The sequence below is a fragment of the Echinops telfairi genome, unplaced genomic scaffold, assembly GCF_000313985.2.
Source record: "Echinops telfairi isolate 266 unplaced genomic scaffold, ASM31398v2 ScPeMD7_23;HRSCAF=83, whole genome shotgun sequence".
Lineage (NCBI taxonomy): Eukaryota > Metazoa > Chordata > Mammalia > Afrosoricida > Tenrecidae > Echinops > Echinops telfairi.
In genome coordinates this window covers 70,697,927-70,720,086 of record NW_022103920.1, presented here as the reverse complement: position 1 = coordinate 70,720,086, position 22,160 = coordinate 70,697,927, and the positions used below count along the sequence as shown (strand labels likewise).

The 22,160-nt window shown below is 37.9% G+C and overlaps 1 protein-coding gene across 6 annotated transcripts in view; it reads left to right on the top strand.

Annotated features, from left to right (window-relative positions):
• Positions 1 to 21,640, top strand: part of ETV1 (ETS variant transcription factor 1) — a 104,980-nt gene extending 83,340 nt beyond the window's left edge. For all 6 annotated transcript variants that reach the window (XM_045288694.1, XM_045288692.1, XM_045288693.1 and 3 more), the window contains 5 exons: positions 760 to 828; positions 2,575 to 2,643; positions 5,808 to 5,977; positions 11,384 to 11,485; positions 16,888 to 21,640. In XM_045288694.1, coding sequence (XP_045144629.1) covers positions 760 to 828; positions 2,575 to 2,643; positions 5,808 to 5,977; positions 11,384 to 11,485; positions 16,888 to 17,109 — 632 coding nt within the window. In that variant the 3' untranslated portion in view covers positions 17,110 to 21,640. The remainder of the gene's footprint in view (positions 1 to 759; positions 829 to 2,574; positions 2,644 to 5,807; positions 5,978 to 11,383; positions 11,486 to 16,887) is intronic.
• The last annotated feature ends 520 nt before the right edge of the window (positions 21,641 to 22,160 follow it).

The following is a 22,160-nucleotide window of genomic DNA, read 5'->3' as shown; positions in this document are numbered from 1 at the left end:
ACTAGGAGTCAAAATCCACTTGATGGCAGAGTGCTTAGTTTGGGGACGCTGCTAAATCTGTTAGCTACAGAGCCTTCACTATGATTACAGTGACACCATTAACCAGATTTGTATATTAAATGATGAGTTCACCTGGCTGCTTGGCAGGGCCTTCCTATTGGGTCATAAGAGTGTGAGCTCATTGGACTTCTGCTTTATAGTCTCACGAGTTTTGAAGGTGATCAGTATGTCTCACAGTACGGAAGGCCTGTCATGACTTTATCAGGGGGCAAGGAGGGGAAGTGAAAGAGAAAAGCTAGTCACAGAAAGAAGGCTAGAGCCATTTTATGAGACAGCCTCATAGTGTCTTTACCTTTTTACAGTCATCTGTTGTAATCATGAAGTAAACTAAGAATGGACAGCTAGATTTTGCTTTTTAGGTAGAAGACTATATACATACCAATTGGTTATGAAATTATGAATGTAAATGATACCGATTGTTCCCGGGACACAATCACACTCTTGTGATGCTGTTTGTCGCAGTGACACAACCCTAATGTTGGCAGGGTTGACTTAGGTACCTTTCTGTACCTGTTCAAGAGAATCAGCCCTGAATCACAACGTACTTTCCTCGCCGCCATTTCTTGTGTGGGCCAGGCCTGCAGTGCTATCTCTGTGTTGACAGGTTCCCTTCATGGGGATTGGTATCCGTTTCCTCCTTGTGAGAACAGCACGTTTTCAGCTCCAGATGCCTCTGACCAATGCTGTTTCCTTTTTCAGAAGTGCCTAGCTGCCACTCCATTTATATGCGGCAAGAAGGTTTTCTGGCTCATCCCAGCAGGACAGAAGGTTAGTTTTCTATTATTGAGATTCCTTGTAAATTCCAATAAAAACAATCAATATCTCAAGACTGAGGTCACTTTACTTAATCATAGTAATCTATGGAAAAATCATTACATTACCCTAACTATTATTTTAAGACTTTATATATTTTTTTTATTTAAAAGGAAGATTTTCCATGTCACGACATCTTGTATTTGGTTGTTAACATGAGTCATACTCTCATAAACAGCTGAAAAGTGGATTTCTCTGTTCTTTCATGCCAATAACCACATCCTTCTAAAATAGAACACATGCCTGGTAGGTTAGTAACTTTCTGCATCTACTGAGATGTATTTTCGAGGAATATTCAGTTTTACCCTACAGACCTCAGTCATAGTGTTGAAGGATAACAGAGTTCATGTAAAAGTGTGAGTGAGCTCATCTTATAAAGATATCCTGGATTTTACATTTTTTTGGATAAGTAATTCTTACGAATGGGATTTCATATGAGGCCAAGCAAATGAGTTTTTATTTTATTTTTTATTGTGGATGTGTAAATGGTAACCATGGAGGGAAAGCTTTTCACTGATGGAATTTGAAACCTGTTAGGGAACGGATAAGGCTGCTTTCATCTGGGTATAATCCCCATGAAAGTATTTCTGGAAATATGTGCATGGTTCTTGACCTAAACACTATGTCTTTTCACTAAGATTGACTTAGATGCTTTCTATGAGGTTCGGTCCGGCGTTGATTATCAGGGGTGCATATCACTCTAAGTGAATCCCTGCATCTGAAGGGTGGTAGAATGAAGGGGAGGGCGCTACTGGTGCTCCAGTGTGTGAGCACTTGGTGCTGCTACCCAAAAGGTGCATGTTGTAACCTACCATCTGCTCCCAGGAAGGAATACGTGGCAATCTTCTCCTACCCCCTCTAGAGGGTGAGATTATAAATCCAAATAATCGAGATCTAGAAGTCTTGCGCAAATGCATCGCAATGATCGTTTGTTGCTGTAGTTGATAAGTCTATAACTCATCATAGAAATCCATACATCGAAGGAATGAAACACTGGCTAAACTATATGAAATTGCTTCCTGTTGATTAAAGATAATCGCATTTAGAATCAGGTCCAAAATCAAGAAAATGGGGAGGAGAAAATTATTGTGGAAAACTTTCAGCTTTGAGATTTTTGTGGACCTATTATGTTACTGTGAAAAAGGAAAGTTGTTCTTTTATTTTATCCTTTTTTTGGCTCTCACTATTTTGGTTATTCGAGATGAAAATATTAGAAAATGTTAGAATTGCCTAAGTCAATATTTCTACAAGGAAATAAAGAGTTTATGACAAATCTGTTCCAGATCACATAAATCTCATTTCTTTCCCTGTCTTCTCTTTGAGAAAGAATTTAGGAAGAAGTTGGTAAAGGAGAGGATACATTTTGAACCTTAGGTTTCCCATTGCTTACACGAGTTCTGTGGTTAGGGCAATAATGATGGTGTTATTAATCTTACATATCATTTTCTGTGCTTGTGCTGGGCACCATTTATGCTTGCGTGTCTCCTCACACCAAATCTATCAGGTAGATACTATTATCGTCTCCATGCTACGGATGAGGCAATAGAGGCACACAGAGGTTAACTAGTATTTCCAGGGTCACCCAGCAAAGAAGTGGCAGCCATCACTACCACAATTCCTGTGCTAATCGTTCCATTTTAAACTGTTTGTGAGCTTCATTTTGATCATAAATAAATGTGATCGATTTTTTTCCCCTCACAGGTTGTATGTTTGAAAAGGGCCCCAGGCAATTTTATGATGATACCTGCGTTGTCCCAGAGAAATTTGACGGTAGGCTCTGCAGTGTGCTTCGGGTTTTGATGTTTGTGAAAGGATGGTTGGGGCTTGTCCTGAAGACGGCTGGCATTCCGACTTAGAGATTTCTACACACAGCACTTAATGCACCTCGTTTCTAGCTAACCATCACCTTCTAGAACCTCTCTTTCTCCAACTCCATTTAATGCCACCCCCCGCCCCCCAACCCCCTTTGTCCCTGTATGAGATCCATTCTGGGAGATAGGTGGTCTCCAAAGAAAGGCCTCCTTGCTGAGCATTCTGTGGAACAAGAGCAGGCTTTCCATGGCCCTGACGAGCACAGGCAGCCTGTTTCTTGAGATTTATTGAAAACTGATCCTGTAATTAACCAAGCAGAGCAGAAAGCAGGCTACTCTGGATGTCCTGAGGACGAATGCTGCCTCCGTGCGTTTATCATTCACGAGAAGATGCATTCCGGCGCCCAAGAACAACATAGCTGCCCAGTTAGTTTAGTGAGTGTTAGGTTGTCCCGCTTTTTTCCCTCCCTCCCTGGGAAGATGTATATTGCTAATGTGGCATTACTTTGTAATTGCTTAAAAGGGAGTTTGGAAAGCCTGGCCTTTTAATATCACTCACTGTTACAAGGAAAAGCTCCCAGATGTTAGGACGAGGTATGAGTTAGATGGAACCTTCTCTCCTTGACAAAGGTGGCAGAAGTTGGCATCTATGAGGAGGCTGGGGTCAAAAGTGAAGAGTTCATTGATTTAGTGGTCCTTCAGCGTGGTCTCTGTATTTCCTGTTTTGATTGTTCAACAGGAAACGAGCAGGGGCCCTCTGATTAGCTGATTGCACAAACTTGGGGATCATGGCTGTAATGACTTGGGAGCGCTCAGAAGTTTTAATTGCCATTATTTAAGCAGCAAAGTACTTGCATGGATTGCTTTTTAATCCCTAATTAGTTTCTTGACGACTGCTCCACATTCCCAACCTTTTTTGCTATTCTTATCTTTCTCAGAAGAGATGGTGACGTCTTGGGGAGATCTGCTTCCTTCGCCTCCCTTTAAAAGGCTAACTGTATTCAAGGTCGAAGGTTAAAAACCCCAAAGGGTCATTTATTGTAGGCTTATGTTACAAGGGTTGGAAAGTTTCAGGCTTTGAGTTTTAGAAGTGAGAATGGTGCTATTTAGTACCATTAGCAGATCATTACAATTATCGAAATGCAATATGAAAAAACCCAAAAACACCTCTACCTTTTGACATGACCTTCACCAGTGTCTTTTTTATTCTTATATGCTTTGCCATTGAGTCAATTTATATGTTAAATTTAAAAATTAGAGTATGTAAAGAAGAAAATCTCAAAATGATAGACAGGATCGAGATGAAGTCTAACAGGGCGGCGTGGCCCCATGTTTGGGGAATCTGTCTTAAAGGAGGTCTGGCTGCTCCACGGTGAAAGATGAGGCTTTCTCTCCCCTGAGAGTCACAGGCTCAGAAACCCTTTGAAGTGACCCTACCTGCCAGACAGGGTTCTCAGGAGTTGACTCAATGGTAGTGGAGTGTTTTGTTTGGGTTTTTTTTTTTTTAGGGGATATTTATTCCTTTTGCTTTAGATATGCTTCGATTTTATACTAAGAAAACATCTTTTGGAAGATAGTATTTTATAAGTCTTGTACTTTATAATGAAGGAGAACAAGAAAAATGACAAACGAGTTAGCTTTTCATTATACATGGACAGTATGATTATTCATATTCATCGACAGAACCAATCTGGAAACTATACAATATGATAGTATTTTACCCTATTTGCATAATTTCCAAGTTATTTCCATTAAAAAAATTTTTGAATCTCAGAAGGAGACTGTGTTAAATAAAACATTAAAATCATGAGACCAAAACCAACATAATGATTTTTAGCAGCTATTGATTGGGTGATTTTATAAATACGTTTTTAAAGAGTTATTTCTTTCTGTAATATTTTAGGAGATACATGTCTATCAACTGATTAAACCAGTCTTGAAAAGCATGTGTTTTTTGTCTGTTTTATAATTTACACTTAGTTTAAACAGATTGTCTTGAAAATATTGTGTCTGAATTGTTTCTTAAATAGAGAAGTTCATTCATCAACAATGATATACTTGTAAGGCCCTCTCTCCACAGCCAACCCTCAACTAGTTCCATAAATCTTTGAGATGTTTGGCTTGAGATAGAAGTAAGTGATCTGAATATGTTTTGGTGAAACTAAGATAATTGATCAGATTTAAACCAGAGTGTTGCAGCATTAATACTTTTATTGATATAGTCTATTTAAAAGGTCTATACACTCTATATGGGTAATAAGTTAATTGTAGTGAAAATGTTTTCCCCCTTGGAAAATATAGGTTTTAACATTGGACTTTTTATGAAAAAAAATAACTGCAAGTTAAATTAAAGGACAACAATGCAAGAGAAAGATAAAACTGAAAGAGAAAGCTCGTTTTCTGCCAGCTGAGAAACCTGTAGCATTGTTATGAAAATAATCTCCCCAAACACAGTGGATTGTTTTCTTTTGCCATAAAACAAATCCTCCCTCACAGTGACCCCGTGTATGTGAGACTAGAACTGTGCCCATACCATTACCTGAGAGATTTTCTTAATTTACATAAAGTCAGAATATTTAACTCCGTTTTAGATGCTATTAAATTTGCCTTGAGATATTTGCATTAAAATTTTGAATAGTGTGTAATGTGCAGGTCATTGAACTGTTTACAGATTTTAGTTTGCGTAATCTAATTGTATAAATAAAATTCCCAGAGCTTTAAATTGACCACCGCCTCTGCAATGTAGCTCGACATGATGAGAAATGGCACAAAGCATGACATTTTTAAAACTATTAGATACCATGCTTTGAAAAGAAATCAGTGGGGGAAAAAGTTAATCAAAAATTTGCAAATACATGCCACCCCTGCGTTATTTTGAGTAGTTGTTTACCCTGACCTGGTTGTGTTAGATACAGTTTTCTGTAAGTTTGTACAGATTGCTGCTTTCATGCAAACAATTAATGCTTCTGAATCCTCATTTCATGCTAATGGTGTATTATGTAGAAACCAGTGAAGTCAGTAAAGTGATCATGAGTTAATCATGGTATGGATTGAGTGAATATAAACTTTGGGTGAGTGACACAATACTGATGATAATGGAAACGTTAACTTTTTTTAATTTAGGGGATATCAAACAAGAGCCGGGAATGTACCGAGAAGGGCCCACATACCAGCGGCGGGGCTCCCTGCAGCTGTGGCAGTTTTTGGTCGCCCTGCTGGATGACCCTTCCAATTCCCACTTCATTGCCTGGACTGGTCGAGGAATGGAATTTAAACTGATTGAGCCCGAAGAGGTTGGTTTAACGACATTTAAGTAAGAAAATTAGATATGTCACAAAATAAAGGAACTGCTGTCTTTGATTAGTATGGCAACACTAGGTATCTCTTCCTTTATAAACTTCAAGGAAATTCACCGAAGTTAAAAAGTTAACAAGCAAAAACAAACTGAAACATGTTTATCTGTACAGTCTCAAATGATTAAGTGTTGCATGCTTGTTCCAGCGGAACACTATTTTACAAATTTGCTGTGGGGAGAAAAAAAAAATCTGGCAAGGTATTATGAGCAAAAGCCTTTATTCAAGAATGTTGATCTTCCCTTGAGAAGACTCCAACCATCTAATAGGGGGACGGAGGGCTGGATGCGTATAGGGCTTGGCCAATGGAGGGAAAGTCGAGAGTCGGCTAATGTTAAGCCAGTTTGGGGGATGGAGGAATTGTTCTTGTGAAATAACCACCATTATTTGCACAGGACAATCTGATCTTATCAAGAAGGTTAGAGAGGAGGATTTAGGAACCAAAGTCATGTGCAAAAGGCAGTGGAGGAGGAACACTTGTGAATATCAATGATGTGCAAGAGTTTCAGTGGAAAACTCTCCGTCTTTAAGTGTCTCTAAGAGGATAGGCGACTGATAGAAACACTGCATCCCTTTGACTGTTAGTGACATCTGTTTTAAGTCAGCTGGGCTTGACTTGAACTAACCATGTCAAAACACCTACTGGGAAATAGATATGAAGTTACAGTGTTGCCATGGTACATGAGACAGGATCTACAGGAGAGGACTCTGGATAAATGGTGATAATACGCACAAATGGAACTCACACAAAATGGTTCCTGAAGAATTTTTCCCCTTAATTTCTAGCTTCAGAGTTAAGGTTATTATTAGGACTATAACATAACTCATATGTAGCATTTTGGACTGCTATGGGAAGTCACAGTCATATAAAACAGTTATACCTTATTAAAGATATTTTCTATGCTATCATTTCACTTGGTAGCACAGTGTGGTGAGTATTGCCCGGCTACTTGCCAGCCTTCCCTTGGGCGAGGAAAGGCTGGCTGGTGGAGCACTTGTCCTGTGATCCCCTGTCAGTCAGAATTGACTTGATGGCAGTAGAGTTCCACGATACATCAGCCTGGACAGCAATGGGAAACATTTAGCTAATATGCCTATGATCAACAAAGTTGGCTGTAGAAACTGAACCACCTCATAAGGTAAAAAACTTTCAGTAACCTCTCCAGCTATTTTTGAGCCAAAGTGAATAGTCACATATAAACTGTACATCTATGGCTCGGCTATTGGGTCATATATCTTAGTTTTCTATATTATTAAATATGGATTCAACTATATCTATCACATAGCAGGCTTTAATTTGGTGTCCTAAAATAAGGCCGAATCCTTTAGAAATATTTGAGAAATAATCTGATTAAAAGATAATGGGGATTAAAATGTTGGGCTTCTATCTGCAAGGTCAGGAGTTTGAAACCATGCGCTGCCCCACAGGAGGAGTGAAGACTTTGCTGCTGTCACGTTGTACTGTCACAACTGCACAGCTGTTTTAGTATGTTCAAAATATTGAATTATATGACAATATGAATTATATTTCAAAACTGTCATTCCTTTATTTATTTTTAACTTACCTCAATACCATGAATCCCCCCACCACCACCAAAAATATTACAGTCTCCGAAACCTGCAGGCAAATCTGCAGAACGTTACTCTGTCAAGTGAGGTCACCAGGAACCAAAATTGACCCGCTGGCTGTGTTTTTGAGTATGCATTACAATAAATATGAAATAAGAGGTGGAGAACAATTACACCACCGCATGTATCAATAGCTTTGCAGCATCACTTTTGTTTTGCCCTTCATGAAATACGCAAGCACCCATGTTCACTAGTAGAACTTGAAGGGACCCATTGCCTAGTGCAGGCTAAATGTTTGGGTATTTGAATTTTGTAGTGTGTTGGAAGCTTAATTTGACTGTCAATGGAAATTAGTTTCATGTAGATATGCTTAAATGATGTAAGTGAAATAATTTTTAGAAAATGAAGCATTAACAAATGAGACTAGAAACACTTAACATTAAAGTAATTTGAAAGCCTTTGAATGGGATGGGATGTGCTCTTCACTTAAAGAAAGATGTTAATAATCTCAACAAGAATTAGTTCACCGTGAGGTGGAATATGACCAACAGGGATTCCTATCTGCTCAATAGTTAATATTGCCTGTTTTAAGGAAAATATGTTTCAATAGGGGAATTAATAAATTATTTCAATAACTTTTGATCTGATCGGAAGAGAAACAATTAGTAATCTCTGTAGCAACTGTTTACTTTGATGATGATAAAGTGGGACTGTGTAGAATAAGAAACTTGACCAAATGAGTATTAACCATCTTCTATTCCTGAACTTCTGTGATTTGTAAATGTAGGAAAAAATAGTTACACCTGTTCTATACAACAAATTGGCATTTAGACAGCTATTCAATAGCAAACTCGTAACATAAAAAAGGACCAGGTAATTCAGAGTCAGTAGACCATATCCAAATAGTCACTAACTCAATTGGGATTATTCAGTAAACACTAAATGCCTCCGTAAACCTCTATTCAAATGGAAACATCCTATTTCTGATTGCTGCTTTGCTCCCTGCTGCAGTAGCTTCCCTCAGACGTTGTGCTATTTTATTTAAATTTCTATCTTGGACAGGTTCTGTGAAATTTCTCCAGCCCATGTTGTCTGCAATCTCCCTCTTTGCTAGAGTACATAAGCACTCTTTAGATGTTCTTTGGCACCACAGTTCATGAAGGATCCCTCTGGAGTCATCCTTCCGTTACAACTACTAAGTGGTTTCCTTTTCCCATGTCTTGGGATAATTCTTCCCATGTCTTGGGATAATTCCATGAAACCATAATCTTTAACCTCTCTTCTTTTTTGGAGGACATTTGAGATAAGGAGGCAATACTGTGACATTCCAAACTGGGAGAGTGCTTCAGAGAACTCTTCTCAGCCGAATAATACTTCTACCAGAGTCAGTCTAAAAGCCTTTCATGACAGTCAAGCGTGGTGAGCCACAAGAGTTTCCAAGAAGTCTTCCAAGAGGTCTTAAATAGGGGCTTCTGGTTCACGGTTCACTCTCGCATGTTCAGTAGTAATGTTTAAAGATAAGTTGAATGATCCTTGACCTATTACATGTTCCTCCTGTTCATTTGCTAATAGAGATGAATGACACAGTAGCATTATCTTTCCATCTTCTTGCTAATAGCTTGTTTTTATTTGAAGGAGTATTATTAGGAAGTCATTGGCAATGTTACCATCTTTCTGCTCCTTGTTGAGAATTGTGTCTTGGCTTTTAATGGTATGGGATAGAGCAGTGATTGGCAGGGAGGATGTGAGGACAAATGGACTCTCTTCGTTGATTGGTGATCTACCTAGCCTGGGGCTTGAATCCTACATGTGGGCTTTGACCACACATAACGCAGGCTTTGGCTACATCCTGTACATATGCTATGGAAGAAGTTTTCCTTTTCTCCAAATTTATTTAAATTACTGGAACAACTATAAGAATAATTTTAATAATTTAAAATGTTTATTAATATCTACAGAGCTGAAAATTAATAGGCATAATTTAAGTCAAACTATCTGTTAATCATATTAATGAAAAGACCATCTCTCCTTCCCCAGGACTGTCATAATGTTACCTTAACATTTCATGCAAGTACTATATTTTCTAGAGGCATCCTGGCGAGTTTCTAGAATGGAAGCATTTAATAAATGAATAAGTTTCAGAAAGTGTTGTTTAATTGAAGAAGATGTTAATAATTTATTTTCACAGACCCTCCAGGTGCACATGCTGTTCAGCTGCTATGTCTATTAAAGATTCACTGGTGTCTATTGTGAGACTATTTAGAGACATTTTGCTTAAAATGTATTGCTTTCATTTTTTCCTGTCACCCCCCTCCCATTTCGTCCTGTCACCACCCCCATTTCACTATTGCTCAGAACATTTACATTAAAACGTGGTTTATCTTTTGAAAATTAGGCTGTGCCCATCACTTTGGCTGCCTGCTTGAATATAAAAATCCCACACCTGCTATATCAAGTCTCAGAACTCTTAGAAAGAATACTGATGGGTATCCATAAATTGTATTGTATTATACAAATTAGTGAAAGATGAACTATTAAGGAGCAGTATTTTTAAAAAGGACTTGGAAGTAGATTATTACTAAAAATAGTAGAGAGAGAGAGAGAGAGAGAGAGTGTGTGTGTGTGTGTGTGTGTGTGTTCTGAAAGACACTGTTTGGGGTTTGTGACCTAACTTGGAATCTCATGGAAGTGACTGTAGACACTAACCCTATTAGATTAGTGACTGTAGACACTAACTCTGTAGACACTAACCCTATTAGCTCTCTTGAGGTTGCTTAAGTTTGCCTGGCAGCTGCAGTTTCTGCTCAGACTAATAAAAAGTGAAAATTAATAAGAACGTGACTTTCACGGGGGTCGCACAAGCAGGCTCCACTCTTCTGTATATTACTTCAGCTAGCTGATGGTGGCGGGGGGCTGGGGGAGTACAATAAAACATCGAAGCCTTTTTATTGTATATTTGAGGAATGAATGTTTGAAACCAGGGAGGCCTTCTTAAAGCGTTGTTGAAGAACTCTCTTTTCCAGATAAGCTGCTGCTCCAAAGCCACTCCAGAGAAGCTCTTAGCTCTCTCAAACAATACAGTGCATAGAGAGTTTTGTTTGTAGACTCAGCTACATGGTGACCTTTTCCACTTCCTTCTTATTTTTAGCATCTAATTACCGTTCGTTAAATGAATGCCTCATTCCCCACTTTAGTATTGGCTACTATTCTATTCTGGTGCTGCTTCAGGCAATAAAAATTATTTGCAGTTCAGTTTATTAATTTGTACACGGTTTCCTCTGCTCCGCACAATGTGCCACTTGTTCACTCTTGTGTACAGTGTTGAGCAAGATCTCTTCCTCTTTACGCTGACCTCAGTAAAACAGCTTTACGCACAGGACCTCGAAGCTCCGCTTGACCTATAGTTTTCATCTGGAACACTAGGAAGGAAAACATAAAACAGATACTGTATCTCAATCAGAATGGGGAGCTTGCCTCATTCTGGTGAATCCTAGGTTGCTCATTCCCCCGGTAAACCCAAGCCCCAAATTTCCATTTAATTTTGTGTCCAGAACAATAGTGATAAAGAATTCTATTGATTTTTCAGAGTGATCACTACACGTCTTATTTAAAAAGCAAACCAGGACACGGGGATTTGAGATCATGCTAGTTTGTGCTTCTTATGCCTTTCATTTGGGTGTGTTTGGGACAGTGTAGAAGCAGTGAATTAAATAAATATATGAAATATCTTGGCAAGCTAACAGCTAACATTACGATGTAACTCTGTTTTGCTACCAGGTGGCTCGGCGTTGGGGCATTCAGAAAAATAGGCCAGCAATGAACTATGATAAACTTAGCCGTTCACTCCGCTATTATTATGAGAAAGGAATCATGCAAAAGGTGAGCAGCTAATACAGCATTAAAATTCATTGAAATGTTGCACATTAATCTGCATGTCATACTTTAGAAGCCACATAGCATTACATTGCTGAAGCAAGGTTTTTCCTCATTTTAGCATATGCTTACCTATTGGTTTTGGGATTACAAACCTTTTTATTTATAAATGCATGGACATGGTAGACAAATGTGTAATAGTGTTGCATACAAAACAATAGAATTCTGAAGTACATACTTTTCTGCATATGATAAAAGGATGTTTTAGAATTAAAATTGCAACTATGTATCTTGTATAGATTAGAGTTCTATTGCATTCTCCACAATTGTATAACTGTAAACAAATTTGGAGAGTCTAACAAAGCAAATAATCTTCTCTATTTAAGTTGTTTGTTTATTTATTTACTTTTTGCTTTCAGTGTCTTAAAAATATATGTATGTTATTGCATCATGCAGCTTCATTTGTGTATTAAAATCTAATTTCTTTCCGTGGGAGCCAATGTTTTAATTTATCACCATGAGCATAGTGGCTTTACTGTGCGTCCTTTTTGGTTTTAGTAGATATGAATATAGTTATGTGTTCCAGTTTAACATTTTTAAAATGTTGCAGAAACTTAAACCAGTTGCTAAGAGAAGTGTGATAGAACAAAGGGGAACAGTACCCTTGATTTTCTAGACCACAGAGCATCCCCACTTTGAAGTTAGAACTTTCAATGGTTAGAGTCTCAATTGCTTCCTTTGTCCTGAATCTCATCTTCAGAAAGTTTATGTTCCTACCACCTCTTCCTCCTGTCTGGAGACAGACGGGGCTTTCTACTCCCGCAGTGAGTCACATTCTCCGAAACTCACAGAGGTGTTTGACTCTAAGAGCATCACTCAATGGCAGTGGAGTTTTTGGGTTTTTTTTCACTCTTCCTATTTTTTTAATCCTAAAGTCATTTTTAATTCCTCTTTCTTTCATCCCTCCACAACCATGTGTAGTCATATTCTTTCAAACACATCTCATTCCCCTCATTTATAACCAATATCTTCTTAATTCAGGGGAGTATCACCTGGGCTGTCAGAATCGTGGCTCCGTGACTGTGCGGGGACAGTGGTGCACAGTAGTGACAGCGCCACCTTGTTTAGGCTCCGTTGCTGGCTTCTCACTTGCTCACCCTTCTAAATTTTCCTACTTGTCAAGTAAACCAACGTATATTTGGCTGTGTGTCATTCAAGTTCCCTATTTTAAAATGCTGTAATCTCCTCATTTTATTATTTAGAAAACACAATTTATCTGGCTTCATATATAAGGTATTTTTTAAATGGTTTATGAAAGTAGAAAGTGTGATGTTTGAATTGTTGAGATGCAAGTTAGAGGTCCATTTACTGAGAGAAAAAGTATTATGTAACATCTAAATACACCTAACCTTTTAGATTGGTTAGTTGACAGGTTGTATCCAAGTTATCCTACTAGGTTTTAAAAGGGTTTGAATGCAGTTGAGCTTATTCTTCTTAGTACCAGTATCACCTTTTCCATGTTTCTATTTTCCTCTTATTTTCACACACTAATAAGACAACATGCTGCTAAATATCATAGAATTTTACTGCTGTAACATTTTCATATGAGAATCTCACTGTCCATGGACACCTTTTGACTATTTATCAGCTAAGATAAGCCCAAACCAAGCCCACTGCCATCAGTCTATGCCAACCCATAGTGACCTTACAGGACAGAGTAGGACGGCCTCATAGGGTTTGCCAGGCAGTCAGTCATCTTTGTCAAAGCAGATTCTACATTTTTCTCTCATGGAGCTGCTGGAGGATTTGAACCTCTGATCTTTTGGTTACCTGGGCTTTTGTCACTGTGCCCCTAGAGTTCCTCATGAGCTGACATAAGAAGGTAAACAACTGTGTCTGATTGCCCCTTTCGGAGTGTCACTAGGCCAACGGTCAAGGTCCCTTAGCCTTTTTTGCAGCCGTATCTGCTCCTCTTGCACACTCTGTTGACCTTGATTCACCTGTCACTCTCACTGCTGCACTCGCAGTGCTGTCTCTCTGGAATGCCCTGTTTTCTGCACTGCCCTTCCCTTCAAGGGGAACCATATCAGAGACTAAGTAAAACAAATTCTAGTCAGGTTCTAGTTCAGCGTACATGCACAGGGTTACTCCGAACAAGCATGTGTGAACATATGTCTGCAATCTGTGACTGACTGCACGCAGATTCTCTCAATAAAATAATCGCCTGATTTTCATTAGGCTGCCTTCAAAAGCATTTTCAATCAAAATCGTGACTTCTAATGATCTGCTGGGCTAGTTGAATTCAAGACCGAGAAGTCAGTTCAGAAGGTTCACCTTACTGTTTCCAGGGATTCCAAAGAGGTGGTCTTGACAGGGTTTTTGAAGGACACAAAATAATCCCTGGAACTCATGAGGAAGAACAACGATTGCGACTAGCTCAGTGGGGGAAATGCCCGGAGAATGGTGTCAGGGCATCGGTTCCCATCCCCACAGTGCTCCTGCTCGTTTTCCAGAGGCAGCAATCTCGTTGGAAAACCTTACCCCACCGACAGCTCCGATCTTACCCTTGTAGGCTTCTTTTGGGTTCCCCAGAGACGTCCTTAGCAGGAGCTTGGTCTCAGTGCTTCAAGGGTTCTGGAACTGCCGCGTTGACCTGCCGGAAGTGCAGAGATCGAGATCGAGGATACGTTGGGAAACAACAGCTGTGCATTTTTACCTGTTTGTTTAATGAAGTTTTCTCTGACTTTGTAACAATACTTTAGAACTACGTTCATATGTGATCACATTTATGCATTAATTAAAACTATTTGTGTGTGCGTATGTGGTATCGACAAAACTGAAAGAATAAAAAGGAAAAATAAGGCAAGCAGGTCGAACGGTGTCAAATGAAAACAAAACAACAACAACAAAACCCTGGTAATTAATTAAATAATTATGAGAGTAGTGAACTGAAAAGTAATGCTTCTTATGCCTTGTAGAGTATATGTATATGTAATTATGCTTCAAAATATTTAAATGCCTAAAAACGGTGTGTGTACCAATATTTTAGTAATGGATATTTCTGAATAGTATGATTATAGATCATTATTTCTTACGGCTTCTTCCATAATTTTTAGTTTTCCCCTACTATCCCTACATTCTAAAATGTTTTAAATTGGAAATAATTTAAATATCCAGTCTTGCAAGCTACGACTCAAAATCCATCTTTTAAAATTCTGATTTATCTCCCATACAAAACTCCTGATCTTTGTTTTCTTACCATTATGATTTCAGTATCCTTATTGGATAGTCTTTCCCATATTTTACTTGTATTATTAATGAAATACAGACATCATTCCCTTTGGTTGATTGTCAACTCTTGTTGTCACCCCAGTAGCAGTCAACATATTCTTATAGTAATAGCCCTACATTGGGAGCCCTGGTTGTGTAGTGGGTATGTCTTGAGCTATGATCAGCAAGATTGGCAGTTCAAAACCACCAGCAGCTCTGAGGGGAAAGAGGGGCTTTCTACTCCAGTAAATAATTGCAGTCTTGGAATCCCACAGAGGCTTGCTCTGAGTTGGCATAGACTCAATTGCACTTTGGTTTGGGGAGCCCTATAGTTTTATTTTTGGAAAAAATAGAAGTAACAGTGAATCAAGGCAGAGACCTTATCAGATTTTTATCATCTTGATTGTATATTACACATTTTAAAACCCTAAGGTGAAAAATTGTTCGTTTATCACAGCATTTCTAATTATAACCAATCGGCACTGGCCAAATGAGTTTAGTAGCATATTTATTTATTTTCTAACTGCTTTGAATAAAGGAGATAAAAATAGCACAATTAGAATTTGTTATTTCAGCTTTGTTTCTGATATTGCTTAATTTTACTTTTATGATTACTTCGCCTATAAGAGCTTAAAAACTAAAGTAAATAAATGATTCTCATGTTCCTGTTTGCCTTACACTGAGTACAAGAAATTTCCTCCCAAACTTTAAAATAGCCCTAACAATTTGCAAATAAAGGAGTTGAAGGTCAGTTTAAGAAGCACATCCAAGTTGACACAAATTACTTATTGTTAATGGTTTGCAAACCTAGGAATATTTAAATTACTTGGTTTCTCTAAAATGGTTCCTCCTAATTAAATCAAGGGCCCAAAACATGTACACCTGAGTCTCCAGAATAGCAGTAATCTTTGGTGTGTTTTTTCCCCCCAAATATATATGGATAGTTGATAACTGAGATGCTGTGCCACTAACCCCCCCCTCCCCCCGCATCACAAATCAACTACAGTGGCTGTTCATGCTACACAGGGGCACAGAGGTGCTGAGTCATTTTTGTTGTTCTTCAATTACCATATTTCTGCATACATAAAAAGTTACTGGCAAAGTAACACAAACAGTTGTATTTATCCATCCACCTCCCCCCTATCCCATGTCCAAACCCCCTCACCCTCCTGGCTCTTGGAGAGCCTGTCAGCACTATATGGGCCTGTTTGTCATGCTCTGTTGTTTAGATTCTTTAGAGAATCATTACTCTTCAGAATTTTCAAATTTGGGTTATCTCATTCCCAATATATTGTGCCACTTCTCCTTTACTTCAGACAGTTGTCACATTTCTTTACCTCATTTCCACACGATGCACCATCGATTTTAAATTCCTTCCATTTTTTTACACCTCTTACTTCAATTTGACACTTTATACACATCCTTAACTTCTGTCTAATGCATCTTGCCTTCACTTTAAAAAGAGATGCACGCTGGATTATGTTGTTCTTTTGATTCATCTTTCATTTAAATAAGGTTATGTATCTTTTTGGAGGGTTGGATATGATATACAGCACAAAACAAAACAAAAGCACCTATCAATTCACCCTGTGGCTCACTGGTCTCGCCATGTTAGGAATAAGCCACATGTTCCTTTTAGGGTTGCAGCTGGGAATTTCCCCCGTAATTTCAGAATGTGGTATCAGGAGAGAGACACTACAACCTTAAAGACACACACACACACACACACACACACACACACACAGAGTTTTTTAACCACTAAGAGTGAGCTGCCTGCATTAAACTATTGATTTTTAATAAGAAGTAACAATGTATGCAGTTTGCCTTTTTTATACTAAAACCAAGGGCTGCGCTTGTTGCTGGATCTGAACGGCTGTTTATTGCCTCAGGTGCACATGAAAGAAGGCTTCTTTGTATTCTTGGCATTCCTGTCTATTGAGCCGCAGTTCACTTGGCATCATGAGAATGATGTTTCATTTTTGAGAATATACATTCATATATATATAATATATGTTAACAATGTATTGCCTTTCTTCTTCCTTACCCTGTGCATCCTCTGGTGTATTAAATGACATTTCTGTTTTTTCTTTCTCTGTCTTTCACCATCTTGGGATGGATTTTTTCTTCCTTGTCATCAGGTGGCTGGAGAGAGATATGTCTACAAATTTGTGTGTGACCCGGAAGCTCTTTTCTCCATGGCCTTTCCCGATAATCAGCGCCCTCTGCTGAAGACAGACATGGAGCGTCACATCAACGAGGAGGACACTGTCCCTCTGTCGCATTTTGACGAGAGCCTGGCCTACATGCCTGACGGCGGCTGCTGCAATCCTCACCCCTACAGTGAAGGCTATGTCTATTAGCACCAGAGACTCGCAAGCAGGGCTGCCTCGCACCTGTCCTCTTTCAAGATGCAGAGAATCGCCGGATTCTCGTCGAGTTTTGTTTTAATTTTTTGTTGTTTGTATTTTATTTTTAAATACTACGAAAGGGGGGAGGGGCCTTTTCCTGTTGCATTATTCTATGGTCTGCCATGGACTGCGCACTTTATTTGTGGGTGGGTGGGAGTAATCTAAACATTTATTCTCTGTAACAGGAAGATAATGGGTTAATGGGGGTGGGGCGGGGGAGGGATGACTTTTTACTTTGGCTCTGGATGGGGTCTTACAGGTTTTAAGTATAACGAAGCTCTATCATGTCTGTTTGATTTCATAACAGCATAAGATAACATTCATTTTCTCTGGGTATCTATGGTACAGTTAATCACATTGTGGAAATACCCACTCAGAAATGATATGCCTTGGGCAGCCCCCCCCCCCCCCCCATGATTTCTGAGTCTCTGCCAGTGTACAAGAGAAACCTCTACTCTAAATGGCAGTTCACTTTGTTAAAATAACTGGTTTTGCACCTCTTGTGAAAAGGTGTTTAGAGATTGCATTTGCCTTTGTTTGTTCTGCTTTATATATGACTCAAAGAGGAAAACCAGAAAGAAGGTTTCCTCTGGAGTTTGGCAATCACCTTGACTACAAATGAAGGGCACAATTTTGGACTCTGGCTCCTAACTGAGTCACAGGCCAGTAGCATTACCTGTAGCTGGTGCCACCTTGTCATTTAGGCGTAAATCATACTCTCTTTTCAATATTCCGGAGCCCATTTCAGTTAAAAATCACGTGTCATTGTCCTTTGGGATCTCAGTTAAATATTAAATCTCAGATTACAGTAAAGCAAAAACAGAGGGGAAAAAAGGATTCTTCACTTCCTTCAATACATAAATATATTATTTAATCAGTAAGATTTAACTTTACTAAATCACATATAAGCTGTTCTAGATGCAGCGAGCACTCCTTAAGAAAAATATCCAATACACTAAATAGGTACTATAGTAATTTTTAGCCATGGTACCCATTGATATGCATTTAGACCTTTTACCGCTGTGTTATGTTGATAACATATATAAATATTAGATAATGCTAATGCTTCTGCTGCTGTCTTTTCTGTAATATTCTCTTTCATGCTGAATTTACTATGACCATTTATAAGCAATGCAATTAACTACAGATAGCATTTCAGGACAAAATAGATGACTAAAACCATTTATTGCTTAAAAAATAGCTTACGCCATGCTATGCTCTAAGCGGCTTTTATGTGCACTGGTAAAAAGAAGATTAAGGAAGCTTCCGCTTGCTAAAGGGAACTGGAAACTTCTGTAACTTTTGGTGAAATGGAAAGTATTTGCAAACTGTCGACGAATCTGATGTAGTAGCTGTGTGACATAGTGCCGGCACTGGGAGTACCTATCATCTTGTTTTAGACACTCATGTAAATGTGATTGAATTGTTTGAAAGAAGATTTAAAGATTTAAAGTTGCAAACCTTTTTTGTTTTGTTTTGCTTTGCTTTTGGAGAAAATGCTGAAAATAGGTCATGTGGTTTCATTCACTTTGAAAAAGACATTAAGCAAAAGATGTTGAGCAATGGCCTGCTGAAAGACTCAAGATAGAAACATAAGTTTTCTTCAATCCGTGGGTATCCCAGAGGAAAACTTTCCCTGCCCCCAGATTCTATAACAAAATGTTAAAAAAAAGAAAAATCTAACCACAAAATCAAATCCAATCGATGGGAGCATTTCATGTAAACAAGCATAGAAAAATTGTTTAAAGATGATCCCTCAGCTTCCTGTATTCCACCTCTCCAGCCGAAATATCTACTAGGATATTTATTGGGAACACCTCCAGACCCAACTCTATTCAAATTCAAGCTTCTCAAAAACATATTATAATTTCAACACATATATTTAACACACGTGTTCTCTGTGGCTGTTCTTATATATATCCCATGTCATCAGGCTCATGATGGGCTGTAACTCTGCCTTAAGAACCAGAACCTTTGTGTTGTTGTTGTTGTTGTTGTTTTAACTGTGCTCATGTGGCCATTGCAGCACTTAAGAGCAGACTAAAATAACTAGCTAATGGTAGAAAAAGAATGAGATAATTGGATAAGTTGAAGGAACAAAGTTTAAGTGGGTCATTAAAATAAGGTCTATGAAAGGTCTATATTGTGGATCTTTTTCTCTTTTTCCCCTCTTAAAAAAAATATTTTAATTCTAGTCTGCCAGTGGGAATCAATTGGGCCAGGAGTTAAAAGAGTCAAAAGATCTGGTATTAATAATATAATATTTTAAATTTATATTTTGCTGATTAATGTAGTGATAAACTGAACTAAGTAGTAATTGATCAATATTAAGTCTTTTTTCCAATACATTATAAATTCTTGGGAAATGTTTCTAAGGTTTTTTGTTTTGTTTTTCAGATTCTGTTTTTATTCTACTTTTTCTTTTGTTGTGCTTTTATTTTTGGTTAGATTAATAAATCTGGCAGCTGATTTCTGCAAAATCTCAGTGTTTTGAATTTCTAATTGAATTAGCTAATCAAATATGAAAACCAATGATGTTTTCCTTCAACTTGATAAAAGAAATGATTTCTACTATTGGTTGCTACCTCTTGGTGATCAATAACATTCTATCAACAAACTAATAACAACAACAAAAGTTACATCCTAAATAGCTAGTGGTAAATGATTCTACTTAAGCTAAGAAAGATAGAAAGATAGAACCAAGAAACTGAGAGTGCAGAATAGCTTTCTCCAATAATAGAAAAATGTTAGAAGTCATTTAATTAAGCCTTTTAACAGGTTTTATTATTTTCCTATTGTGGCTATAACAATGTAACACTCGTTTAGTTGCTTACAACAACTTCCATATATCCTCATATAGTTCTGGAGGTCTGAAGTCCAAAAGAGGTTTAAGAGTTTTTAAAAAGCTCAAAATTGTTGTGTCAGCAGCTTTGATTTCTTCTGGAGTCTCCAAGGGAGAATCGGATTCTCGCCTCTTCTAGTGATGGCCAGCACACCTGGGCTTCGGGCTGCATCCCTGCAATAGATGCTGAGTGGTCACATCTCTTAAGAAGACATATCTCCTCTTACCTTTTTCTTATATGGACACGTTCAGGTCCATTTAGACATTCCAAGATATCTCTGCACTTCAAGACCATGAACCATAGCTACAAATGCTATTTTCCCTGTACGGAAATCATTCATAGGTCCTGGGAATTAGGACACGGTCATCCCAGCGTGTGTGTATGTGCGCACGCGCTTGACATTAGCCAGGCTACTACACAGTTGAAGACATGTATCAAAATTATTAAATGACTTACCTATAGAGATAAAAAAATTATTGAAGAACCTAAGATTAGGGATCACTGAAATGCTTTTTTTCTTATTCTTCAGGTATTCATTCCCATCTTCACATAAATGATACTACAAGCATATTGTATTAAAACTTCTCTATTCCACTAAAGCGTCTGGTATTCACATTAAGCTTTTATTTATCCTCCCACCCCTACCCAAAGCAAAGTCTGTAATGATAGAATAGATGGATGACTATAGAAGAGTGATGGCAACTCTAATTCTGTGCAAAATGGAACTAGGTTTATAATAAACTTCCGTTGATGCTAGTATGAGTAATTACTATGTGACCATAACCTTCTAAAAGGTGATCACTATTTATTAGATAACATTATGTAGAATATATCTTATTCAAAGGAAAATACACTATGGGTTTATTTACCCTTACTATAATGACAAGGAGAGAAATAATGTTACTTATAATATTTGGCTATATAAGTTTTTTAAAAAGAAGCCACTTCATATATCATGAAACACATAAAGCTTATAATGAGAAGACATCAAAGTAGTATATTTGAGTGTTAGTTACATGGAACATTATAGAGAAAAATGAAAATTTAAGAATAAAAATGAGTAAATTATTTTCTACTTTTAGTTTGGTGTGAGGAAAAAAATAGACTTGTAATAAAACAAAAATCAGGTACGAATACTGGTAGGAGAATCTGAAGAAGAGTACTATAAATACCAAACCGTTGTGATAACGATCGCAGGAAGTTCAAGTATCGGGAGCAGTTCTTCCCATTGTGGCTCTGTCCTCAGTACTCAACAGTCAGGGTTTGATTTTTGTTGTTACATAGGAAACTAACTTAGAAAGATTTTTTTTTTAAGTTACAGAAATACATAATCTCAAAAAGACTGACTAGAGAGCTGGCTTCCTTTTTAGAAATTTGATTTTAGAGTGTACATATAAGCACTTAAAATAACCGACTTAGAAATTCATATGTAAGGTAGGATTTTTGTTTAGTTGATTGCCTATAAAATTCATTATTTGTATTGGTTAGAATTCTAAAAGCATGCTATGTCTATGAGGAAGTTATTCATCTTGCATTAACATTATACTTAAGATTTGAGAAAACATGCTTTGAATTTCATGTGTTTATAGCAATTAAATATGCTCAAAATTAAAATAATAAAAGCACAGAAACTGAAAACACTGAACTGTCCTGATCACTTTGAAAAAGAGGTACATTTGAAATTTACTGAGGTCACCTAATTTTAGAGTGACTTCAATTGTCTTAATTACTTTAATTATTAAATTTTTGGTCAAGGCAATTGAGTGCTGCCTAACTTGCTGATTTCACTTTCACTTTCTATTGTGTTCTTGCCAACACTGGTGCAGAGCACCTGATAAATCCTAATCCTTCAGTGTGCTAGACCTTTAAATACCTTATTTTTCCATAATCCCCACAACAACTATTTCAGGAAGAAATCTGGGAGAGAAGTGTCTGCATCATTTGCGTGACTTCGCAGTGCAGGAACTTTGCGTGTCTGACGGAGACCCTCCGTCCTTGAGGCTCTGACTGATGAGTAGATGAGGCCGTTGTCTCCACATGGCATGTGATCACAGGCAAATTCAGAAATGCTTTCTTTCCTGAAATCTGAAACTAGTCTTAAATGATTTCAATTGTTACGAGCTTCAATGGATGTGAAATGGCTCATATTACCAAAGCACA